This window comes from Carassius gibelio, chromosome A13, assembly GCF_023724105.1.
Source record: "Carassius gibelio isolate Cgi1373 ecotype wild population from Czech Republic chromosome A13, carGib1.2-hapl.c, whole genome shotgun sequence".
Classification (NCBI taxonomy): Eukaryota; Metazoa; Chordata; class Actinopteri; order Cypriniformes; family Cyprinidae; genus Carassius; species Carassius gibelio.
In genome coordinates this window covers 6,438,770-6,463,505 of record NC_068383.1, presented here as the reverse complement: position 1 = coordinate 6,463,505, position 24,736 = coordinate 6,438,770, and the positions used below count along the sequence as shown (strand labels likewise).

The 24,736-nt window shown below is 34.9% G+C and overlaps 1 protein-coding gene across 1 annotated transcript in view; it reads right to left on the bottom strand.

Moving 5' to 3' along the window:
- The window catches only part of LOC128025981 (zinc finger matrin-type protein 4-like), a 127,566-nt gene that overhangs the window by 33,142 nt on the left and 69,688 nt on the right, over positions 1 to 24,736 (bottom strand). Inside the window, exons 3-5 of the mRNA XM_052612629.1 lie at positions 15,170 to 15,262; positions 5,883 to 6,042; positions 249 to 473 (exon numbers count right to left, since the gene is read on the bottom strand). Of these exons, the coding sequence (XP_052468589.1) occupies positions 249 to 473; positions 5,883 to 6,042; positions 15,170 to 15,262 (478 nt within the window). The remainder of the gene's footprint in view (positions 1 to 248; positions 474 to 5,882; positions 6,043 to 15,169; positions 15,263 to 24,736) is intronic.

Here is a 24,736-nt window from a genome sequence, read left to right as displayed (position 1 = left end):
TAGTAGATGTTCTCCCAGTGAATTATTTTTGTTGGATGGCTCTTAGTGAGTATAACTTACTTTGTTTTATTTATTTGTCTGCATTAACGTTACTGCTCTGTATAGTTGCTAGTGAACTATAGGTTTGGAACTGTGTGTATTATTGAGGCACCATCAGACAGTGTTGTCAGTGTTGTCATGACAGTTTCGTGTGACTCCAAATGTGATTAGTCACATGACATCTCTGACTCAGGCAGTTGAAGACTCACCTGTGCTTTCATTCGCATCCAGACTGCCAGCCAGCTGCTCCAGTAATCGCGCCCGTGCCGCATTTCTCTTATGCTTCTTGCCTTCGTAGTGTTGCTGTGCCATCAGTGGGTTGTTGAACCAGGCGCCACACATGCAGCAGTACTTGCCTGCCTCACCATGATTGGCCAGCGGCTGCCAAGAGGGAGGGGGCGGGTCTGTGGTCAGAGGAGTGGGCGGGGCTGAATCTGCAAAGAACAGAATATACATTAATTATCTTTATATATCAATCAATATACCTTCAAGAGCCTATTCAATAAAATATTCGTTTGAGTGCAGCTGAAACTGTTCTGCTGGCACACACTGACGGCTCAAAGCCTAATCTACTGAACAGCTATGCAGGTCAAGAGAGGGTCAGCGCATGCGGAAATGAAAATTCACCCCCGAGTTAGGTTACCCTCCTCCATCTTATGAGGAAAAAGCAAACCAATGGATTGATCTTCCAGGTGACACTCTCGAAGACACCATGGGACTTGTTTCCATAGTTACCAACCCCAAAGGCAACAGTGCCGCAGGTCAGAATGAGCTAAACACACTGTTATTGTTTACTGGACTTTTAAAACCAATAGATGCTGAAAAAAAGATGAGATTTTTTTTTTGTAATTTATGGAATGGAATGGAATATACTTCATTTAGTTCATTGTATTGACAAGAGAATCATGGAAATTTTGCTAAACATCTAATTTTTGTGTTCCAATGGAGGAAATGAGAATAAAAAGGGGTTTGGAACTACACAAGGTTGAGTAAATGGGGACAGAATTATTATAATTTCTTAGGGAAACTAACGCTTAAAATGTATAAAAAGTCAATTGTTATTAAAGAGAAAATGCAACAGAATCCCAGTCTTTCTCCTAAATGTTGTAACTGAGCATTTACAGAAAGGTTGCTTCCTTTTAAAACTACAAATCATCAAAAAAAGTATATTCAATCACATTTTAGTTCAGAAACCAATTCTCACTATTAATTAACTATTAACTCCAAATTTTGACTCAATAAACTTCTGATTTGCTGCTTATTGTTAGTTTGTAATGTAGTTCTAAATTCTAAATTCGTCTAAATTCTTCAGAACACTATAGAAGATGTTTTTTTTTTTAAGAGCATTGGTAACCAAACAGTTTTGCTGACCATTGGCTTACATTGTATGGAAACAGAGATGTTTCTCAAAATATCTTCTTTTATGTTCCACAGAAGAAAGTCATAAAAGTTTGGAAAGACTTGAGGGTGAGTAAATTACAGATTTTTCATTTTTGGGTGAAATATCCCTTTAACTCTCAAAGATCCACTGTAGTAAAACTAATACTCTATTCAAATCAGTAGAGTAACACTTTTTTAAAAAGCTTTGGGTTATAATAGCAGCTTGAATTCTAAAACGTAAAGTTTGGCGGGAAAATACATTGAATCTACCAGCACGACACAACAACATGACACCTCTGCCATCTGTTTTGATGAAGATTTAGCAATATCCTTATTCTTCTAGAGTATATATATATATATATATATATTTATATATATATATATATATATATGTGTGTGTGTGTGTGTCGTCTTTGATGGTTGGGTGTAATCTTAAATTTGACACTGATTGCTAAGTTGATTTGTCATGGTGTAGCAACCAAGAACACTTACAGTAACTACACCTCTCTGTTCTCACCACCCACATCTCACTAACATGAGCAAAGATGATTCAAATCGCTGTGCAACTTTCCGTGGTTTGACAAAACCAGCATACACACATTAGGAAGGGCTCCAAATTGTTGATTAGTGCATCTTTTTATCCTTAGTATAAAAAATAGAAAGAGCTTCTCAAAATTGATTTTTAGCATGCTGACAGTGTGCTACTGCTGAACAGCCAGCACACTAAAATCCTCTCTGATAAGTTGCATCTCTAAATTCATGCTCTTTAAGCACTACCGCTACACCCATCAAAGAACTGCTTTTGTACCAAATTCACAGCATTCAACAATACATTTCGAGGCAATTATAAGTGTTTTTATGAAGATGCGTTGAGTGAAAAAAGGTTCGACAACTTTTAAAAACATGTCTTGAGACCCTTGGATTTTGTTTCATTTTGTTGAGCTCATTTTAAAAGCAAAAGTCAATGCTATGTGAACATCCTTTAGTTTTAAAACCATTTTGAACATTACTAACACACATCTGTATGTATTCCTGATGTGCATGATGTGCAGAGACAGATGTTGCAGATAAACCCTTAAGCAAAAAGATGGTTTTAGAACTGGAGTAACACGATGAGCAGGAATAGACGGGGGATGGGCAGGTAAAGATCTCAAGGGCAACTCCATCACATCCGCTTTGACTGCCAACACCGATCCTCATCTGATGAGTTTTCCTGAGGGAACAGCACTCTGGATTTTCACGAAGGTTACTTTTGACTCTAATCTATCCTGAAACGCCCGTTCCACTTTTTCTTAAAATTTGTGAAAAAGTCCTTTCATATTGCTTTGCTAAAGCCGTCTACTATGTGATCTCATCTCATCTGTGTGTCATGAAAGACTAAAAAAAACAAGACAAATAAAGCTGAGAGTGAACCATGATGATTGCATGCTCACGCTCACCATCAAGCGCTTGTTATGATATCCTACTGGACATGGAGAACCAGGAACATTAGTGAAATTAGTCTGGAGGGCTGTAAGAAAAACCAGCCTGCTTGATTGAAATCATTTCCCTTATGACAGGAAATGAAATTCAATAGTCATTGACAGGCTAAAGATAGAAACACATGCCTCTTGTTTGTCCTGATGCCTGCAGTAGACATCTGTAATGTGGTTAAGATCATTTTAAAGTGAAGCGTAATCAAATATGTACAGAAAGACTGAAACGTGTTAGACAAATTTGCCTTGACACTGAATACAGCAGCAATTTGAATCCAAATTTAGTATTTATTACCACCCACACTGATGACTTTCCACACTGGCACACATTCAGTGAACAAAGCTCAGGTGATTGAAAGTGTCCATCACAAATCAATTTAGTTTCACAGTGCAAAATCCAATTGAGAGGTGATTTGTTCAGGTCAATACGCTGATGGAAATGTGTGCTACTGGTCAATTCAATGTCTCTAATAAGTTAAAAGTTGGTAAGATTTGAAATATCAGGGGTCTCATTTATAAAACTCTCTGTAGATTTCATTATAACATTTTATGTAGGCACAAAAGCTAGATTTTGCGTATGCCCAAAAGTTTTCAGATTTATAAAACCATGCGTACGCCAGAGCCTGTGCAAAAATATCTTTATAAATGACAGTCAGGGGAAGATTGTGCGTACGTTAATAATTGTGCAACTATAGCACTCCTCGCTGTCATTAAAACATAGCATGTCACAGGAAAATTCTGTTTATTGTTAATGAAATTATGTAATTATGTTGTTTGTAAAATTATGTAAAATTGTGTTTATATATATATATATATATATATAAAAGTAAATTAGTAAAAGTAAATTATGATCTGATATGGTAAATATCTAAATTATAAAAACATTTTGCTGATATAAAGTTCACTTTATTTGAATGTTGTGGCATTGCTTGGCAACCATAAGCAACCTACTGTTATGCCTTGTTTACACTGGGTAGGTGGTTGGGTGGGTGGATGGTTAGGTAGGTAGGTTCATGGATGAATGGATCAATATGGACGGATGGGAGCAATGGCTTGCTTTTCCTTTTATTAACCATTATTAATTTATAAGCTCAATATAATTACAGTGAGTTTATACATGACATTGACCCTGGGTCATACAAATTCGCACTGCTTCAGGCAGTGTCTGCACAACCTTAATCTCAGGAAGTTTTGTGCTTCAAACTAGAAAACGGATTAAATATTGTTCATCATTGATCATGCTTCATCTCTGATACCTCAGATGCAGTCTGTCCTCTTCATCCCTTCAAACACTGTATTATCTCTACTTTTTCCAAGAACTTAAATAAATCTAACAACATGATGTTGTTTCTCAGATCCAGATCTTATTTCCATTGGTCTGTAAACAACCACAGTTCTGAATTATTCATTGACACTGAGCATAGATAAAACTATTTGTTATGATTGTGAATATCATCAGAGACATAAATATAATTTTTTGGTGTCATGAGTTTATTACTGCGTTTTCAAGGCTGCACTGTATTCATATTCCTCAGGCATTTTGCTTAATGCTCTGTTCTTAACTCCAAACCCAGTGTATTAAATTCATGCAATTCAATTCAGATGAAATCCATTCAAATGTTGTTTTCTTGACTATTTCAGCCTTATGCATTTTTATGTGATTACGTGATTGCAATGTGGTAATGGTAATGTGGTGAAGTTTATTGCATTTATTTAGTTGTCCAATAAGTTTCTACATTTAATTTAAATGTAAGTTCTAGACTGACTAGATTTTTACACTACTTGTGCGGGCCTTAATTTTTTGACTAAGTTTGAAAGCACTTTAATAACTTAATGTTGATTAGGCAAAATACAAAATTATCAAGATACTGAAATAGTGAAATAGATATATTCACTGCTGTTCAAAAGTTGGGGTAAGATTTTTATTTTTTAAAAGAACTTAATACTTTTATTCTTCAAAGATAGATTAAATTGATCGAAAGTTACAGGAAATACATTCATAATAATTAAAGTATTTCTTTTCGACTTTATATTAAAATAAAAAAAAAAGAAACCTGCAGTTTTCATCATTGATTACTGGTATTATAAGAAAAATTTCTTGAGCAGCATATTAAAACTCAGCTTTGTCTTACAGGAATAAATTACATGATAATCAAAAAGTTATTTTACATTACAGTAATATTTTTGAATTTTACTGTATTCTCTGTATTTTTTTTGTATCTGTTAATTTCAGCCTAGGTTGAGACTTCTTTCAAAAATGAAAAAACAAAAACAAAAAAACAAATAAAAGATAATAATAATAAATTGGGGTCGATGCAGAATTTCAACTATAATTTTCTCTTGTGGACTATAAATGTCTATTCAGGTCAGTATTAAATAAAAAAATAACATGCATTTTGTATGAAATTTTTGTAAAATAATTAACATTTTGCAGATACTTGAACATGTATGTAAAACTTTGACCACAACTTTACACTGTATCACTTACTTCAGATGAAGCATTAGATTTAGCAGTGACACATGAGATATTCTAGATCATTCTTATCTCATATTCTGCGCACATGTGATTGTCTGCTTATTGTATAAAGGCTTCCTTTCCACAATTTTGCACATTTAACAGACAACCACTTACAGTGTTTCTTGATGTCTTGTGTCTGTGTATCCCTGTAGTGTTTTAGGACGCTCGCTGTAGCTTGTGTTCATAACCACTGCACAAACAGCTGGGCCGGTGGGCATAAACAAAGCCTGTCTGACAGAACTGAACTTTAGGTTGAGTTTAGCGCTCTGGGCTTCATGCATGAACCAGTCTCTATGTTCCTACAGCTCTGATTCATGACACACCTCTGGGTCTAATCCACTGTATAGTGTCTCTACTCTTAGTAAAAGTGGAAAAGGACCAAAAAACAAGATTATTTTTAGCATATTTTTTGAAGTAATATCTAAAGAAACTAAACAATACTAGAATGCATTTAGCTGAATGTTTTTTACCTGTGGAGGCTGGCAGACTTGGCGTTTCCCCCAGCACCAAGCGAACTCTTTTAGCGTGCGTTTTGCCCTGGTAGTGCGACTGAGCCACGATGGCAGATGTGAAGAACATGTTGCAGAGCGTACAGCATTTGTTTCTGTCCACCTCATTCTCTGCGCTGTCCTAAAAAAAGATAGAAATACAGGACGTATAGCACATGAATCACATACTGTATAATGGATGTCCATAATATATACGACATACATTGTCACATTGAAAAGTTTTGGTTATTGATGTTTTAAGGTATGAACAAATTTTTATTATTATTAGTCGTTGCTTGTAAACAAGTATTATTGTATTTTTATTTCCCATGTTCATTGTGAAAAAGTATAGAACATTATTTAATATTTTAAATCTAATGTATTACCTAGCCATAGACTCTAGGAATATATATATATATATATATATATATATATATATATATATATATATATATATATATATATATATATATATATTTTTTTTTTTTTTTTTTATTATATATATATATATATATATATATATATATATATATATATATATATATATATATATATATATATATATATATATATATTTGTGGCAGACTTATTGCTCCAGTTATTTCTCATATGCTAGATTGATTATTTTTCAAAAATAAAAAGTACAATGATTGTGATTCTGAGTCAGTAATGTGAAAAGTGCAAACATTTTAAATATTTTCCAAAATTGTGGTAGTCATCATATTTATTTCAGATGGACAGTAAGAAATCAAACCAATAAACTATTCAGCCAGGGTTCTCTGATCATCAAAAACTGATAAGATGTGCTTCAGATTCCAGAATCTAACAGCCAGAAGATATTTTGAATTTTCATATGCCAGTAAAAATGCACACAGACAATAGAATGATTATGGACACATTTTGTGTGCTGCGAGTGACTTGAACTGTCCTTCACGTGTCTGGAGACTGGACTGTGGATTACAGGGCCACTATCAGTTCTAACACAGACGGGGCCCTTGGCATTTTCCCAGGCCCCCCGCTCTCAGTCAGGTCCTGATCCAATCCAGCAGGAAAGAGACAAAGACAAGCCAAGAACTGTCCTGATCAAAGCAACAGTCCAGCTTATCATCTCTTATACACACAACAAAATCAGTCAGTGAACACACCAAACACTCCTTTAGAGCAGTCTTAGATCAGTGGAGCCCAGACAGAGGTATGTGGAGCTTAAGGGATGTTTAAACAGGTTGTGTGGGGAACTTGGAAAGATTTTGGAAATACCTACAAATAAGGAAAATCTTTAAAATAAAAATATTAGATCTGTTTAGTGATACAAATAAATATTGTAAATAACTGAATATTATGAATTGTAATAATGAATGTTGTTGTTATTACCATATATGTAATACATTTTTCTTTTCATGTTTCTATATAGTCCAGCAAGATAAAATCAGTAGCTGCTAAGTGCAATTAGAATCACAATCTTAGTGAAGAGCGCAGAACTTTAAGAAATGACTGACTGATTCCTGTTGTAAAACTGAATATGGTGAAGTCTATGTGTGAGATCTTTCCAGACTGAAAACAGAGGAGATGAGATGAGGAGTGGGAAACCTGAGAGCATAAAGGAAGCCACATGGAAAAAAAGGAGAAAAAGCACCAAAAAGTTGTCTTGTGAGCTATATTTCAAGCTATCCAATAGTTCTGTGCGAGGAAGACATCAAAATGTTAAAGCAGGGGTGAAATCAGGTAAACTGCGACACATTTTGCCTTTAAGATGACTGGGTAGAAATGTCCCAATTAACCTCAACTCACCTACTATGCATTTGTGTGTGTAAGGTTTTTTAATGATGAAGAAAATCACTGAATGCACCTTCAGCACTGAAAAAATAAATAAAACAATAATAATATTAATAATCCAGTTTGGTACAACATAAGTGTGAGTAAATTATGACAGATTCTGGGTGAACTACTGTTGTTGACACTGCAAATAGCATCTGCTCGATCTGAATCAGACATTTAAAAATAAATCTGCCATATTTTCATTCCAGAGTAGAGAAAAAGTTTGGCTTAAGCATGTTGTCTCAGACATTTTCCCCAGTATTAGGCCAGGTTTGCATCTGCATTCTGCTCAACCATCGCTGCTGACATTTCTGCACTTAAAAAAAAAAAAAAAATAAAAAATAAAAGGTGCAAAGCAACACTCAGGAGGGACGCTTTATCAGCAAAATGTCAGTATATCAGCAGTCATGGATAATCTGAGATGCACTTCCACTGGAAGGTGTGATGGTCTGTTTCTCGTACTGTATCCCTCTTTCTTTCTCTCTCTCACTTCTCACAGCATCTTGGGTCTGTGTCTTTGTAGATATTCTGTCAAATGAATATCCAGACAGCTCTCTCTGTCATGCTCCCTTGGGGCAGCCGTCTCGTTGACTTTCGGTGCCCATGATAAAATCTTAATTGTCATTGACAGCTCTGTTCCTCCTCACCTTGTTCAGTGAGACAGCATGTTGAAGCAGCAGATGCCTGACCACCACAGCTGCTCTGCCACAACTCTATAACCTCACAATTGTTTCCCCTAAAACGAATAGAGCGAAGATGTGGGGCAAATGGAGACATTTGCCTCTTTCCTGAGTAACAGTATTTTCTCACCATTCATCATTCTCAACATTTTTATCATCAGTTTTGAAAACAGTTGTGCTGCTTAATTTTTTTTGTGAAAAATGTAATGCATATTTACAGGATTCTTTGATGTTCAAAAGACAGTGAAAGTCTTTACTGACATTTTTTACTTTTATCATGCACAAGATTGTTTCTCTGGAATATGTTCACATATAAATATATGTTTAGACATAAAAAAAAAACGTATTTAATATACATGTCTGTTTAATTAAAGTACTTAAATAAAACTCTGTATTGATTTCACGGCAACAAATGTATCAGTTTCTCTCTCTGTTTTTTTTTTTTTTTTTTCCTAAGGATTTTAGGAGAAGCATCTGAGATTGTAGACAATTAAAAAGAAACAAGTGAAAGCTCTGGTCCTCTGAGCCCTGAAAGAACAACCACTGAGCAATTCAATGCTCCTCTGAGTCCTGTCCTACAATATCATTATATAAACCCAAACCCCTCAGCTCCATAAAACGATACTTTTAATCTTTTAGTGTGATTAAAGTTGATGTATCAGACCTTGCAATGACAAACACGAGCTCAGCTGTGCTCTGTTTTCACATTCATCAGATTAAAATCAGCATTTCAAGGTGAGGCCAGTCATATAAATGAGCTGCTTGCAAAGTAAATAAGTAAATAAAAAAATAAAATAATAATAATAATAAAAACCTTTATAACCTTTTTATATTTCTTTATAAGAAATATAGACTTATTAGTTAATGAACAGTGCTCTCTTCCACCCTCAATACCCATGGCTGAAGTGCCCTTGAGCAAGGCACTGAACCCTCAGTGGATGTATAGCTGCCCACTGCTCCAGGTGTGTGTTCTCGGGGTGTTCACTTTCCCTGCGTTGTTTGTGCACTTGGATGGGTTAAATGCAGAGCACCAATTCTGAGTATGGATTACCATAATTGGCAAATGTCATGACTTTCACTTTTATTACAATAGTCTACCCTGCTGGTAATAAAGGCATGAACAAGTTTATCCAAGTCTTGACTGGAAACAAAATGTCTAATTCTTGTTTTTGAGATGATACTATGCTGATTTATTTACAGATTTGACATGACTTCTGAAACTAAGGTCTGTCTCCATAATCACACCCGAAACATTTCTGACTTGATTTTTAGTTTTTTGACCCCTAGAGTCAAGGTATGCAAACACACCCTGGTTTCTCCTTGCTTAAGGGATTTTTTTTTTTTTTTTTTTTTGGCACATCCAACTGTTAATTTCATCAATACACTGGCAAAGTGATTTAATGGGGCTGTAGTTATTTGGTGATAAGGCTAGGTAAATCTGGGTATAATCAACATAGCTGTGATAGGCAATTTGGTTCTTTCTCATTATCTGACTTAGTGGGAGCATATATAGTACAGGCTAAACAAGAGCGGTGCAAGAATTGAGCCTTGTTGGACTCCGCATGTCATGGACGTCCACTTAGACTTATGCTCTTCTTTACTCACATAATAACCTCTCCCTTCTAAGTATGACCTAAAACATTTGAGTACAATCCCAGAAAGCCCGACCCAGTTTTCCAGTCTTTCTAGAAGTATGTTATGATCTACAGTGTCAAACGCAGCACTGAGATCTAGTAGTACCAGCACTCATATTTTGCAAGAATCAGAATTTAAGCAATTATAATTTATTATCTTAATGAGCACTCTCTATGCTGATTATATACACTGTCATTCAAATGTTTATTAAATAACTGCAGCCTTGATAAGCATAAGACGGAGACAAAGAGAAAAAAAGCAATACAAATACAAATGATATTGATCCCAAACTTTTAAAGGGCCGTGTAGCCATATACATTTCCACACAGTTCTCAAGAATTGTACCATTGCCGAATGTGAAAGTGATGTGACATACAGACAAGTATGGTGACCCATACTCAGAATCCGTGCTCTGCATTTAATCCATCCAAAGTGCACACACACAGCAGTGAACACACACAGCAGTGAACACACACCCGGAGCAGTGAGCAGCCATTTTTGCTGCGGCACCCAGGGAGCAGTGGGGGGTTCAGTGCCTTGCTCACAGGCACCTCATTCATGGTATTGCCAGCCAGACTCGAACCCACAACCTTAGGGGGAGTCAAACTCTCTAACCACTATGCCACAATTTCCCAGACATTCCAACCTACAGTCCTCTTCTCTACCTGCTGAGCTATCGAAGGCACAAGGCACATAACTTGCATTCATGTTATACAAGAAATGGTATATAGTGGCACATTTGAGTGAAACGTGAACCTGTTCTCATTGCACTCGTTGTCACACAGGAGCAGACTCTCTTTTACACATCTGGGCCAGAGTGATTGTGTCAGAGCTGTAGCTCTGTGTGTGTGTTTGGGACCAGAGTGTCTGCCATCACCTCCCTGCTGAAAGAAAACACACAAACAAGTTCAAACTTCATGGCCTAGTTCTGTTTCACTGTGCCTGTGTGACCTGATTCCAGTGAGCCGGCCAGTGAATGTTTGTTCTGACTGCTATTTGCAGGAGAGGTAAGGGTGTAGCGCTCTGAGCTCACAGACGTTTTTTCCCATCCCAGCGCTGCTCAGTTCATGTAAAATGGGCTGTTTGCAGCTCACTGTCACAGCTTAGGCTGTGCTCATCACTGTATGTGAGTGTGTACATGTGATGTGTGTTTTAGTGCTTCATGATCTCTGTGCAGTGCATGCAACTCATTTCAGTTGTTTTGGAAGTGCAGTCACTGTGCACACTGCATAAAGTATGACAGTGAGCTATATAATATATATTATGTATTTCTGATTATGTATTTCACAATATGTAAGGAACGAATTGATTATATGAGCATAAATACAGTTTTCCTTTCTTCATCACTATCAGTTATTGATGTTTTTTTTTTCTTCTATTAATTAAAACTTTAATACTTCTATTCAGCAAGGATTCATTAAATTAATCAAGTTGACAGTAAAGAAAAAAAAAAGAAATTTATTTAAATAAATGCTGTTCTTTTCTACTTTCTGTTTATCAAGGAATCCCGAAGAAAGCATCATTAACAGAATAAAAAACAGAACCCATCAGGGCTGCTGTGGTCCCCAGTGAGGACTGAAACCATTTGAATTAGAGAATTTTGCTGGTAAAAGCTTGTTTCCTCATGATTTTTGTTGATTATTTGCTTTTCAGGCATGTGTATTCGAGTCCTGGCATCCTCTCAATGGTTTTCAGGTCCACGGGGCCTGTGCATACAGATTACTTTGATGATTATGATTCCAGAACAAGGGCAAACATTTTTCTCACACTGTGAAAACTGAAGCAGTCAACAAGACCTAAAATAAACCACCAAACACAAGTGAGAAAACCACCAGACACAAAATAAAACCTAATTCCTTCTCAATAGAATGTGCAATGTTTATATATATATATATATATATATATATATATATATATATATATATATATATATATGAGAATGAAGTTAATTTTACATCTCCTCTCACTTTTTCATTCAAACTTGCCATTTTCTTCCTTGCCAGTGGCTTGTCACCTACACATTTGTCTGAGTGCATTTACATATGACCTATTTTAGGTTTGGTAATGAAAGCAAAGTGAGTATGTTTGAGTGAAGGTGCTGGTGTGTGAAGTTATGAATATGTGTAAGCATGTGTGTGTGTGATGCTCTGGCAGTGTCTGGTCCCATTCTGTTGTTAACAGAGCATTTAATTAGGAGTCTGTTTATCTCTCTCCTCCACTCTCTCATTCCTCTGTTGTAATGTTGGGAAGGGTGCGAAAACAAGCGAAAAATAAGAGCCCAAACGAAGAAAGTCACAGAAATAATAATTGTGGCGGTTAAAAGCGGCATACAAAAAATAGATTTAAAAAATGAAGGAGAATAGAATTAAAAAAAATAAAATAAAATGGTAAACATGAAGTAAATGTAGAATTAGAAATAATGTCACATTGCATGGTATAAAGCCACTTTTAGAGATGCAAATTTGCAGTTGTAAGATATAAAGTCACAATTGCCATTATTTTTGGTCACAGGTGGTTTTGTTTGGACATGCAACATAAATTGTATTATTTAATTAGTGTTATTAGCAATAACTAACTAAAAAATTAAACCATTAAATAAAACATTTTTTATTACTTAAAATAAAATTGAACAGAAATAAAATATTATAATACAAACTTTTTTCAGCTAGTTTCCAATGCAACATTTTCTCATTTTTTTTAAGATAATGTATATAAACCAAACTAACAAACACTAAATTAACTAAATAAAATAAAGTAACTAATTTGTTTTTATAAAATAAAAAATATATAAATTAAATCTTATTTAAAATACTGACAAACTATAACAGTTTATTAATGATACTGAATAGTACATTTAATTGATATTTATTTATTTATTTATTATTATTTGGCTTAGTCATTTTTGTAGCCCACATGAATAAGACTTTAGCAAATATAATTAAAATCTTTTTTTTTTAATGTTTTTTTTTTAATCTCTTTCAGTCTTATGAGATTTCAAGTTTGGGGTTTTTAGGTCATTCATGATGTGACATGACTGTAACACCATGAAATGACAGCTATAGTCAGTTTTTTGGCATTTGTGTGGCACCTCATTCATTACTATGGCAACCAAGAAGATATTTCTACACTGTAACATGGATCTGATTTCATTTACAGATTGACAGTCCAAACGAGTCCTAAAGTTTGGAATTGGGTGCAGTGTGAACATAATGAGAAACTGAAGCCAGAGAAAAATGTAATTGCTCATTGCTCTTTCTTAGTTTATGAAACTTAATGGAGTTCTCAGTAATGTTTCACATAACTATCCACTTTGTCTCAGATGTTTTCCACTAAAATACCTAAATGATTAAAAAACAAAAACACGTTTGATTTCATATTGACTTACAGACTGATTATCTGACTTTTTACTGTAGACTTTGGTTTCTTAGCAAATCTTCCCACTGTTTGAGACGCTGAGATCTCTTTGAAACTATATGGTATAACATGTCTATGAGGGTCTGTTTCTCAGTACATGGCTGTCTTATAGAGAAAGAGTGATGTGAAAGGAGATCTTGTGTGATTTTCTGTCCTTTGGGAGACATCATTGACAGGGCACATGATATCTCTGACTGATTCCAGACCGATAACTGAGCAAATGTGAGAAAGATCTGCTTCAATCCCTCTATTCTTGACAGAGAAGTCCTTATTGACTTGCGTGGATGTGTGGAGTGGACAAAAATGTTGTGAAGTGACAGACTCAAAATTTCAGTCAGTGAAAGATTGACCAGCACTGGTTCCTTTAGTCTAGAATCTTGTATTTTCCTCGTTTTGTGTTTGGTTTTGATTTGTGACCTGTCTGCCTCAGTTTTCCCAAAATGATGTTTGAAAGTGACAGCACAGTCATCGCCGAAAACTGCCTTGTACCAAGAAGAATTATTCATAAACTGTTCAACTAATGAGTTCTGTATAAGAACACAGACTACAGATCAAACACAATGATAACTGGACGGTTTTACTGAATGCCAGTGATAATCTAACTTCTCCTAACCTCAGACACCCTTCTGAAAGCATTTACAAATGAGCAGGCACGTTATAACCAGTCAAAACAACCTGTATGAGTCTCTGTTTCAAATCATCGATACACACTGGGATCATTAAGATTTTATGGTATATTTAGAACTGCCAGAACTGCCAGAAAAGAATAAAAAGCCTTGAAACTCTTCATCGCCTCTTCAAGTTGTCTATCTAAATCCTAACCGGCTTGGGTTAATCATGGCTTAATTCAGAGTCCATGAAGACATTAGATGACTGCTGTGCCCGTCATTTGCCTTTTGGGGAAATGGAACATTAACATTCTGTCTCTAGTAAAAAATAAAAATAAAAAAAACATTCAAAGAAAAATCAAAAGCTCAGTCCCTGTGATCTCCACTGCCCTCATTTAGCATTTCACCGAAGACAAAAATGTCTCTCTTTAGGTTAATCAACAATTATCACAAAGAAAAAATATTGCTAAGTTTTTTTTTTCATATATGTTTTCATTTACACTATGCTAAAACAATTTTGTAATATATAGTAAGAATACAAAATTAAGGTTTATGTAATAGCTCAGATTTTTGATTGCAGAGCACACATCGAGACAATTTTGAGATGAGGTTGAATATTTTTCCCAGAGAAATAACTGAGAGCCAAGCAACTTAAGTCTCAACTTGCTTTCCATTTAATCTCATTGCTATCAAGGAAAAACGATTGACATGAGACCTTATTAGTGATTAGTTCCTCTCTGAAGGAATATAACTTATCATTTACTGTAAGTACAGCAGTCCTAAACACTGTTTGGGAACTGAAATTAAACATGCATGTAATTCAAATATATGACTTGTCATTGCATTAGACAAAATATTAAACCACATGTCATTTAGTTAAAAAAATAGCACATGGGCACTTTTCAAGTAAAACACTGCACAAAAATACATGTTTTTTTAGGCTTTATAATATAAAACAATAGATCATTCGCAGATGCGACTTGGCTTGGTATTTCAATGAAATTACATTATGTGTCTACAGATGTCCAACAATACACTGTATTATTAATAATGAGCATAAGAGAGAGGACAACTATAATCTAAAGTGGAATTTTATTATACAAGCTTTAGAAAATACCGGATTGTCTGGTCTCAGTCTTTTGGATGGTGGACCTCCATCTTCTGGGTGGAGCATGTAGAATAGACGTACTTTGTTGGCGTGTTTCTTGCTCTGTTGTGTGTGAAAAAGAGACAGACAGAAAGACAGCACATAACTGAAATCTGAAGTGTTCTCATTTAATTTGAAATGAATGTAACATAAATATCCAGTTCTGCAATACTTAACATAATGCACACATTACCAACAATCCAGTCTGCAATGGAAAGGGTTATTTGACTATACAATAAATAGATTATGAATTAAAAACAGGACATGCATCATTTTGATCCATGCTTTTGGATCCTGTTGTGTTGCAATAGCTGAAAGTTTTAAAAACAAACTTTGGGCCCTATTTTAACGATCTAAAAGCGAAGTGTAAAGCGCACGGCGTAAGTGCACTCAGGGCATGTCCAAATCCACTTTTGCCATTTTAACGGCGGAAAAGCAGTTGGCGCACCAGGACGCATGGTCTAAAATAAACCGATTGGTCAATAAACCAATCAGAGTCTCATCTTCCACCATATATATATATATATATATATATATATATACATACATACAGTATAAATATGTATATGCATATCTTTTTTTATTCATGTCATCTACATTGAATATTATCTGCTGTCTTTTGTTTCTCCACCCAAACACTTTGATTATTTCATAGGAATCTAAGGATAGTTTGGTAGTCACTTGAATTTTGAAAAATGCATGTGACTACTTAGCTTTCAAAACATTTACAGCCAGGTACATATCAAATAATCGAGGTGGGTCAGGAGAGCAAAGCCCCAGTGACCCAGTGAAAGCTAACATACCCGCTTCAAGATTCAGTACTGTTCAGGCTTTGAATGTTTCACTCTATGGTGACTTTTTTTCTCCACTTGTACTGCAGGCCTCTCGGGAAACAGTTTTCAACCTGCCCTGATCTGACACTGTATTACATGTATGAGATCAGGCAATATATGAGAGAATTTGAGACATAAAATGTGTCCTGTTGGCAGTCTAACATTTTTTTTCATATCCCCCATTTAATATAAAACTTAAAGCTGCATATAAAACTTAAAGCTGCTCTGCATTTTCAAGTTGGGCTGCGTCAAAACGCTCCACTTCACACAGTGTTTATGCAGAGCCCTTTCCTGAGCTCACTGAGGGAGGATATCTTTCAAAACACTGCTTTTAAAATGTAATGGTAAAATGAAAGACTTGCAGTATGACATTTCAGTTCTGTTTCTATAAAATCACAGAATATATTTATTCAGTCAATTACAGTGATGTGATCCTACAAGCAGAAGTGTTTGTATTAGCAGAACATGTAAACTAAAGCATAGTTTTATTCCAAAACCTAGTGAAGTTGACTTTTCCAAACTGTAAGCAGCAACATTATGCTGCCTTATTAGATATCTAATTTTGACCAAAATGAGAGGCAATTTTGTATTGTATCCCTCACTGTTGTTTAAGCAAAAATACAGTAAAAACAGTAATACTGTGAAATATTACTATACATTTTAACTGTTTTTTATTTTATTTTAATTTTTTAGTTCTTTGATGCAAAGTTGAATTTGTAGCAGCCATTACTACAGTATTCAATGTTACTTGATATGCTAATTGAATAATATGCAAATATGCTGATTTACTATTATTATCGAGATGCGCTGCTTTTAAAAAAGAAAAAAGAAAAATACAGGATTCTTTGAGTTCAGAAGAACAGTATTTATTTAAAATCTCTTAACTGTTACTGCTGATCAATTGAATGTGTCCTTGCTGTATAAAACTATTATTCAGAAATCTTACTGACCCCACAAACCTTGAATGGTAGTGTGTAAATACTGTTTAGTAATAAACAGTAATTTAACACTGAAAAATTATAACAAATTATTTTAAACTTAAAATGTTTCTGTTTTCATATTTCGAGTAGTCAATTAAAGTAAGACATTATAACATTGCACAACAGAATAGAGAAGAGTGATTTTTAAAAGCTGGATTATTTTTAACTCATCACATCACTTTTTTTGTTTTGTTCAAATTTCATACTCAGGACACTCAAAAATGGCGCTAATTAGTTGTTAGCGGTTTGGTCTAGCATCATAAGCCCTCTACATTAAAAACTGACCATTTATCTTGTATTCATATAATGCTCATTTAAGTTTTGTACATTCAGGTTAGTAACACATGCTAATGCCAAACTCTATTGGAATCAGTTGTGAGTCAAACCTCCTGTTTGTTTTTAGTGAAAAGATCTATTTCTTTGGTGTTGCTGCATTTATAGAATGTTCATAATCACTCACAAGGTTCTGTTTCAGGTAGATGTCTATGCAGGCAGTATGCAGCAAGCCAGCTCACTAGATTTTGGAGTACAGCCACATTTGCATAGATAAGTAATCAAACCAGGACAGATTGTTAATGCTCTGATATCACCGTGGGTTTGAGATGAGTACCTTGAATTTGTAATTTAATATGCAGTATGTTTGATATTAAAAACTGGAATGGGAGCATCTGCAGGTATTCAGCAAGTGATTGATATAAGTTTAGACTTAGATCAGATTGCAGATGATTTCTGCTGGTTCAGGGAAAGGCTTGGATGATTGATATATATAATATTTAGAATATTTAATTTTAAGTTTCAGCTTTATTTTAATTTACAAAAACTGTTTTAGTAGTTTAGTAGTTTTAATTGACAATGACAACACTGGGAAGACTGGTTTTACATAGTTTGTATCTGGTTTTAGAAAATCTTCCATCAGATGAACTGCAATGGGCCGTTGGTTATTAAAAGCATCAGAAAGTTATCAAGCTTGCGATTGTACACAATAGATTTTTTTTATGTTATTTAAAAAGAAGTAAATACCCATTAAACTCTCAGCTCTCCCAAACGAAACATTCTAATACACCGTTGGTGATTGTTTGAAATTAGTTGTTGATTTCATCAAACAAGTAGTGATGCTTAACAGTAAAGGGAATTTAAAGATGATACTCTCAGGTAGTTTTTATCAGTCAGTCAGACTCAGGACATTAAATCAAAGAGATTAAGCACCACAACTTAAATATATAAGCTATATATTTTAGATCACTCTCATATATAAATAACGCTAAGCAGCTCTTTCCACAGATATCCCAAATATATCTGCCATGGTATAAATCGCATACTGTAGCATGATTTCTACTGGTGGACACATATTTACTGTCCCACAGTAGCTATATACTGTACTGTGTGAGTGAGTTAAAGACTCTGTCTGACTTGGAGGACAGTGAAGGCACAGCTGGGCTCAGGGTGAGTTCAGTAAGATGTTGTCTGTGAAGCAGTCAGACTGGATTACATTGGTCCAGTGAAGAGCTCAGTGCTGAGAGCGGATGAAAGATGCTATTAGGGCCTTTCACACAGTGGGAACCTTTTCATATAGCAGAACTAATTGCGGAACTACACACTTTTTCGAGAACCAGATTAGCTCCTATTCCAGAGCAGGGTCTAACCAGCGCAACTGGTACTACCCGTGACTTAAGTAGACATTGATTGGCCAGACGCGTTCAAAAACACCCTCTCCCGCCATGAATTAAAAAGCTGTGTAAACATACTGTAAACAATGTGACAACTTATTTCGTAAGTATGATGAACCGCGTTAAATGGACTGACGCTTAAGTGCAGGCAAATGTACAGTAGCACTGCCAGTTGTCGCCTTTTTGTTCTTTCAATCACTTTACTTATACGTCGACATTCCATGTCCATTACTGTAAAACCCGCGAGAACAAAAACACAGCTCCTCCATCCTCCAGTTGTTTACGATGTTCTTCTTTGTTAACGTTGCTGAACGACTCACACAAATGACATCGCTGTCGACCGGATTACGATACCTATGTGCTTCAGCAAATTGTGTTTTTAGCTAAAAACTTATACTTATCCCAGTGTAGCTATTTCCCCCAGTTTTATTTTTTTTATGCAAATGCAAACAAATCAAGATATATATCGAATATCATAAAAAAATGGACAATATGGTAAAAAAATTGACAATATGGATATATATATATATATATATATATATATATATATATATATATATATATATATATATATATATATATATATATATATATATATATATATATAATTTTTTTTTTCTTTTTAATATATCGCCCAGCCCTACTGTACATTTAGTTCTGGAACTAAACAGTGCAAAAGGCCCTACTGATACACTCAGAATGAGCTAAATATCAGACAGTGAGGGGGAGAGGAGGAGCAACACTTGGTCTGGGAGAGATTTGATTTGAGAGTTTAAGAGGACACAAAGCAAATGATACAGCACTATTAAAAATACTGCATTTTGGGGTATTTTAATGATTTGGAAATTTTGCAGTGCCATTAGTGCAGAGCAGTATGACTGTACAGTATGTACATTTGGCAACAGAAAGTGTCTGAAAGTGATTGAGGTTGTGCTATACCATTCATAACAGCAAACTTTTTGATGCCAAGTAAATCTAACTATGAGGATCCCCTTGCAATACAATATCAGACATATAATTTTTATGTATAAAGAGAAAATAAATACACACTATATTACAACTAATTGGCTTTTATACTGCCATTGCACTGATGCCAAAGCAAATATATTAAAATATTAACTGAATAATATTTACCTTGTTTAAATTGAAAGCATATAATCTTTCTTAGCCACTATAAGTAATGTTAGATCTATACAGGTGCATCTCAATGTTGTTAGAATGTTGTGGAAAGGCTCATTTATTTCAGTATTTCAACTCAAATTGTGAAACTTGTGTATTAAATAAATTCAATGCACACAGACGGAAGTAGTTTAAGTCTTTGGTTCTTTTAATTGTGATGATTTTGGTTCACATTTACCAAAAACCCACCAATTCACTATTTTAACAAATTAGAATACTTCATAAGACCAATAAATAATAATAAACCAATAAAAAAATAAACCAATAAAAAAAAAAAAAAACACATTTTCGGAAAAGTATGTTCATTTACTGTACATGTACTCAATACTTGGTAAGGGCTCCTTTTGCTTTAATTACTGCTTCAATTTCGGCGTGGCATGGAGGGGGTCAGTTTGTGGCACTGCTGAGGTGGTATGGAAGCCCAAGTTCCTTTAACAGTCGCGTCCCCTTGGAATTATAAGGTTCTATCTGCGTTCTGAGTAGTTTTGAGATATTGAACTTTAAAGTTTTTGTGTTCCATAGACTTCTGTAGATAGAACCTTTTTGTTTTTTCAATAAGAAATCCCAAAATGTACACAACTTAAAATAAAACATCACATAATGTAAATAAATTGTCACAGAATAAGAATATGTGAATAACTCAATTTTGACAAAAATGTCAGATAGAACCTTATAATTCCAAGGGTGACGAGTGGCCTTCAGCTCATCTGCATTGTCTGGGCTCTTCTTTCTCATCTTCCTCTTGATTCTCTCTGGTGTTCAGGTATGTTGAGTTTGCTGGCCAGTCAAGCACAACCAAAACCATGGTCATTTAACCAACTTGTGGTGCTTTTGGCAGTGTGGTCTTGAGTAATAAAGGTTTTAATGTTAATATATATCATTATGAATATCTGAATATCTTCTCTATTGTTTATTAATTATCTATCTTTTTGTTGATATAAAAAAAAAAAAAAATTAAGACAAGCAGGGAAACTGAAATAAACAAGTGAGAGCAGAATGGAGAAATTGACAGGACAGACAATACAGAGTGATATGGAGAAGACAGAAGTGTCCAATCCGGACGGTGCAGGGCCGCTGACAGGTAATAAGGTTTTTCTCTAGACTGAGATGAGACATTAAACCTGAGCTTTTAGTATATGTCCATTAGCTATCCATCAGATTATCAGCCATGCGTGCACATGCTCACACGTAGCATGAGAAATTGAAAGAGGAAAAAGCTCCTAGATATCCGAAAGTCCATTAAAGTTGCTCTGACAGGGGGAGAGAGTTTGGTGTGGTTCAGTCCCGGGAAGGGCTCAGATGCGTACTGTGCTGCGACAGACTCATGCTATCACACAGAATGTCTCTATCTGTCTCTCTGTTTTTCTCTCATTCTCTCCCTTTCCTTCTATTCAACTCTCCAGGGAAATGGCCAGTTGATCCAGGTCCTGAAATGAACTTTTTCTTAGAGTACACAGCAGTCTTTTTTGGAAACTGGGGAAATATTTGTTCCATTGTTTCTCATATCAGGTGTATAGTTTATAGGGATGATGGATCAGATTTTTTTTTTTATTAATAGCATTTCCACAAAAAAAAAAAAAAAAAAAAAAAACATTCAACAATGTGAATATTGTGATTATTTTAATTTAAAATCTTGTCTTTAAGTGTCATTAAAAGCATCCCAATAGGCCAGTTTCACACTGTTGAAATTATTCCTAAATGAATCCTTTTTTTTTTGAGAGAGACTGGTGTTGGACTACCTAAAGGACATCACTGGACCCTTAAAGGACCCCCTGAAGTTTGCTTATTGAGCAAACAGGTCTGTGGATATCCTACCACATCTAGATAAACCAGGGACTTATGTGAGGATCCTGTCTGTGGACTTTAGTTCGGCTTTCAATACAATCATCCCAGCACTCCTCCAGACCAAACCAACCCAGCTCTGTGTTCCTGGAGGACTGTTCGGACTGCTGAAAGGATTATTGGTGTTCGCCTGCCCACCCTTCAATAACTGTATATATCCAGAGTGAGGAAATGGCTCAGAAAATAGCTCTGGATTCCTCACATCCAAGCCATCTCCTTTTTTAACTTTAAATGACACAAGAAAACTTTCTTTGCCTTGCAAATGTTCTCCCCTGCTGTTCAATAAAAGATGTGCAATACTATGTTTATTTACTTAATATAATCCTAAAACTTTTTTCATTTCATTGTAATTTATATTCTATTTAATTTTATCTAATCTATATACCACAGGTGTAAATACACATTTTGTCTACTTCAGTTTATATATACATATATATAAAGGAAACACACACACATCTATGTGTGTGTGTGTGTGTGTGTGTGTGTGTGTATTTCACATACCGGTATGTTTATTTCTTATCATCTGTGTGTTGTTGTTGTCTCTGTGAACTGTAAGCTTCTGTCACCAGAACAAATTTGTTTGCAATAAAGCTATTTCTGAATCAGAATTTTTTTTTTTTTTTTTGTGAATCAGAAAATGTATTATGATTCACATCTCTGCTGAGATCATAAGAGATTTTCGAGTTGTCCATTTCATTGAATGATTCAGTTCAGTTAAACAGAACCTTCAAAAAATTCCCTCTGCGGCATATATTCCCTAAGTTTCTCATATATTTCTAATATTATTAGTAGTAGTACTAGTAGTAGTATTAATTATTATAATACAATATTATTAATATAACTAGATAAAAAAGTTTGTCAAGACAAACTTTAAGTTGGCTTGAGAAAGCCTGGCCAGTTTAAAGAGTTTAAAATTAAATTTTAAGTTAAGTTAAAAAGTTTGATGATTGCTATGCAGTTGCTAGGGTCCCCGGAGTGGTTGCTAAGGTGTTGCTATGCGGTTGCTAGGGTACCCAGAGTGGTTGCTAGGGTGTTGCTATGCGGTTGCTAGGGTACCCTGAGTGGTTGCTAAGGTGTTGCTATGCGGTTGCTAGGGTATCTGGGATGGTTGCTAGGGTGTTGCTATGTGGTTGCTAGGGTACCCTGAGTTGTTGCTAAGGTGATGCTATGCGGTTGCTAGGGTATCTGGGATGGTTGCTAGGGTGTTGCTATGCGGTTGCTAGGGTACCCGGAGTGGTTGCTAGGGTGTTGCTATGCGGTTGCTAGGGTATCTGGGATGGTTGCTAGGGTGTTGCTATGCGGTTGCTAGGGTACCCTGAGTGGTTGCTAAGGTGTTGCTATGCGGTTGCTAGGGTATCTGGGATGGTTGCTAGGGTGTTGCTATGCGGTTGCTAGGGTACCCCGAGTGGTTGCTAAGGTGTTGCTATGCGGTTGCTAGGGTATCTGGGATGGTTGCTAGGGTGTTGCTATGCGGTTGCTAGGGTACCCTGAGTGGTTGCTAAGGTGTTGCTATGTGGTTGCTAGGATACCCTGGGTGGTTTCTAGGTTGGTTTGGATAGTTGCTAGAGTGTTGCTATGAAGATAGATAGATAGATAGATAGATAGATAGATAGATAGATAGATAGATAGATAGATAGATAGATAGATAGATAGATAGATAGATAGATTAGTCTGAATAGATAGATAGCTAGATAGCTAGCTAGATAGATGAGTTTGAATATAGATAGATAGATAGATAGATAGATAGATAGATAGATAGATAGATAGATAGATAGATAGATAGATAGAAAGATAGATAGATAGATTAGAAACTGTCAGATTATAGATAGATAGATAGATAGATAGATTAGAAACAGTCAGATTATAGATAGATAGATAGATTAGAAACAGACAGATTATAGATAGATAGATAGATAGATAGATAGATAGATAGATAGATAGATAGATAGATAGATAGATAGATAGATTAGAAACAGACAGATTATAGATAGATAGATAGATAGATAGATACATAGATAGATACATAGATTAGAAACAGTCAGATTATAGATAGATAGATAGATTAGAAACAGACAGATTATAGATAGATAGATAGATAGATAGATAGATAGATAGATAGATATATTAGAAACAGACAGATTATAGATAGATAGATTAGAAACAGTCAGATTATAGATAGATAGATAGATAGATAGATAGATAGATAGATAGATATTTAGAAACAGTCAGAAGATAGATAGATAGATAGATAGATAGATAGATAGATAGATAGATAGATAGATAGATAGATAGATAGATAGATAGATTAGAAACAGTCAGATTATAGATAGATAGATAGATAGATAGATAGATAGATAGATATTTAGAAACAGTCAGAAGATAGATAGATAGATAGATAGATAGATAGATAGATAGATAGATAGATAGATAGATATGGTATGATAGATGAATTTGAATGAGTTTGAATGGGTTAGTAATAGTACATAGAATATGTACACAGTACATAGACTATGAGTTTAATGGGCTTCAGTGTGTTTAGATTTGAATTTTTGACAGTTGGAGTTTGACGGAATGTTCAGATGAGCAGAGGCTTTTCAATGTAAGTCTATGGGAGTTTTTATGATTTTTAATCTTCATTTTTATGAAAACCGTAAGTCCGATCAGTTAGAAAAGATATAGCACACCCGGGGAGATCAGTCTGAAGAGCTGGGCCGAGTTTGTAATCTGTAGAGTTAAAGCTCTAGGAGGAGTTAGAGTCAGAAGTTTTAGTCTCAGAAAAGGAAGAATAATAATAACTAGATAAAAAAGTTTGTCAAGACAAACTTTAAGTTGGCTTGAGAAAGCCTGACCAGAAAGTCTGAAAAAGTTTGAAAAGTTTGAAAAGTTTGAAAAGATTGAAAAGTTTAAGTTTAAAAAGTTTTAAGTTTGATGGTTTTCAGTCTGAGATAGATAGATAGATAGATAGATAGATAGATAGATAGATAGATAGACAGTCAGAAGATAGATAGATAGTTAGATAGATATATAGGTAGATAG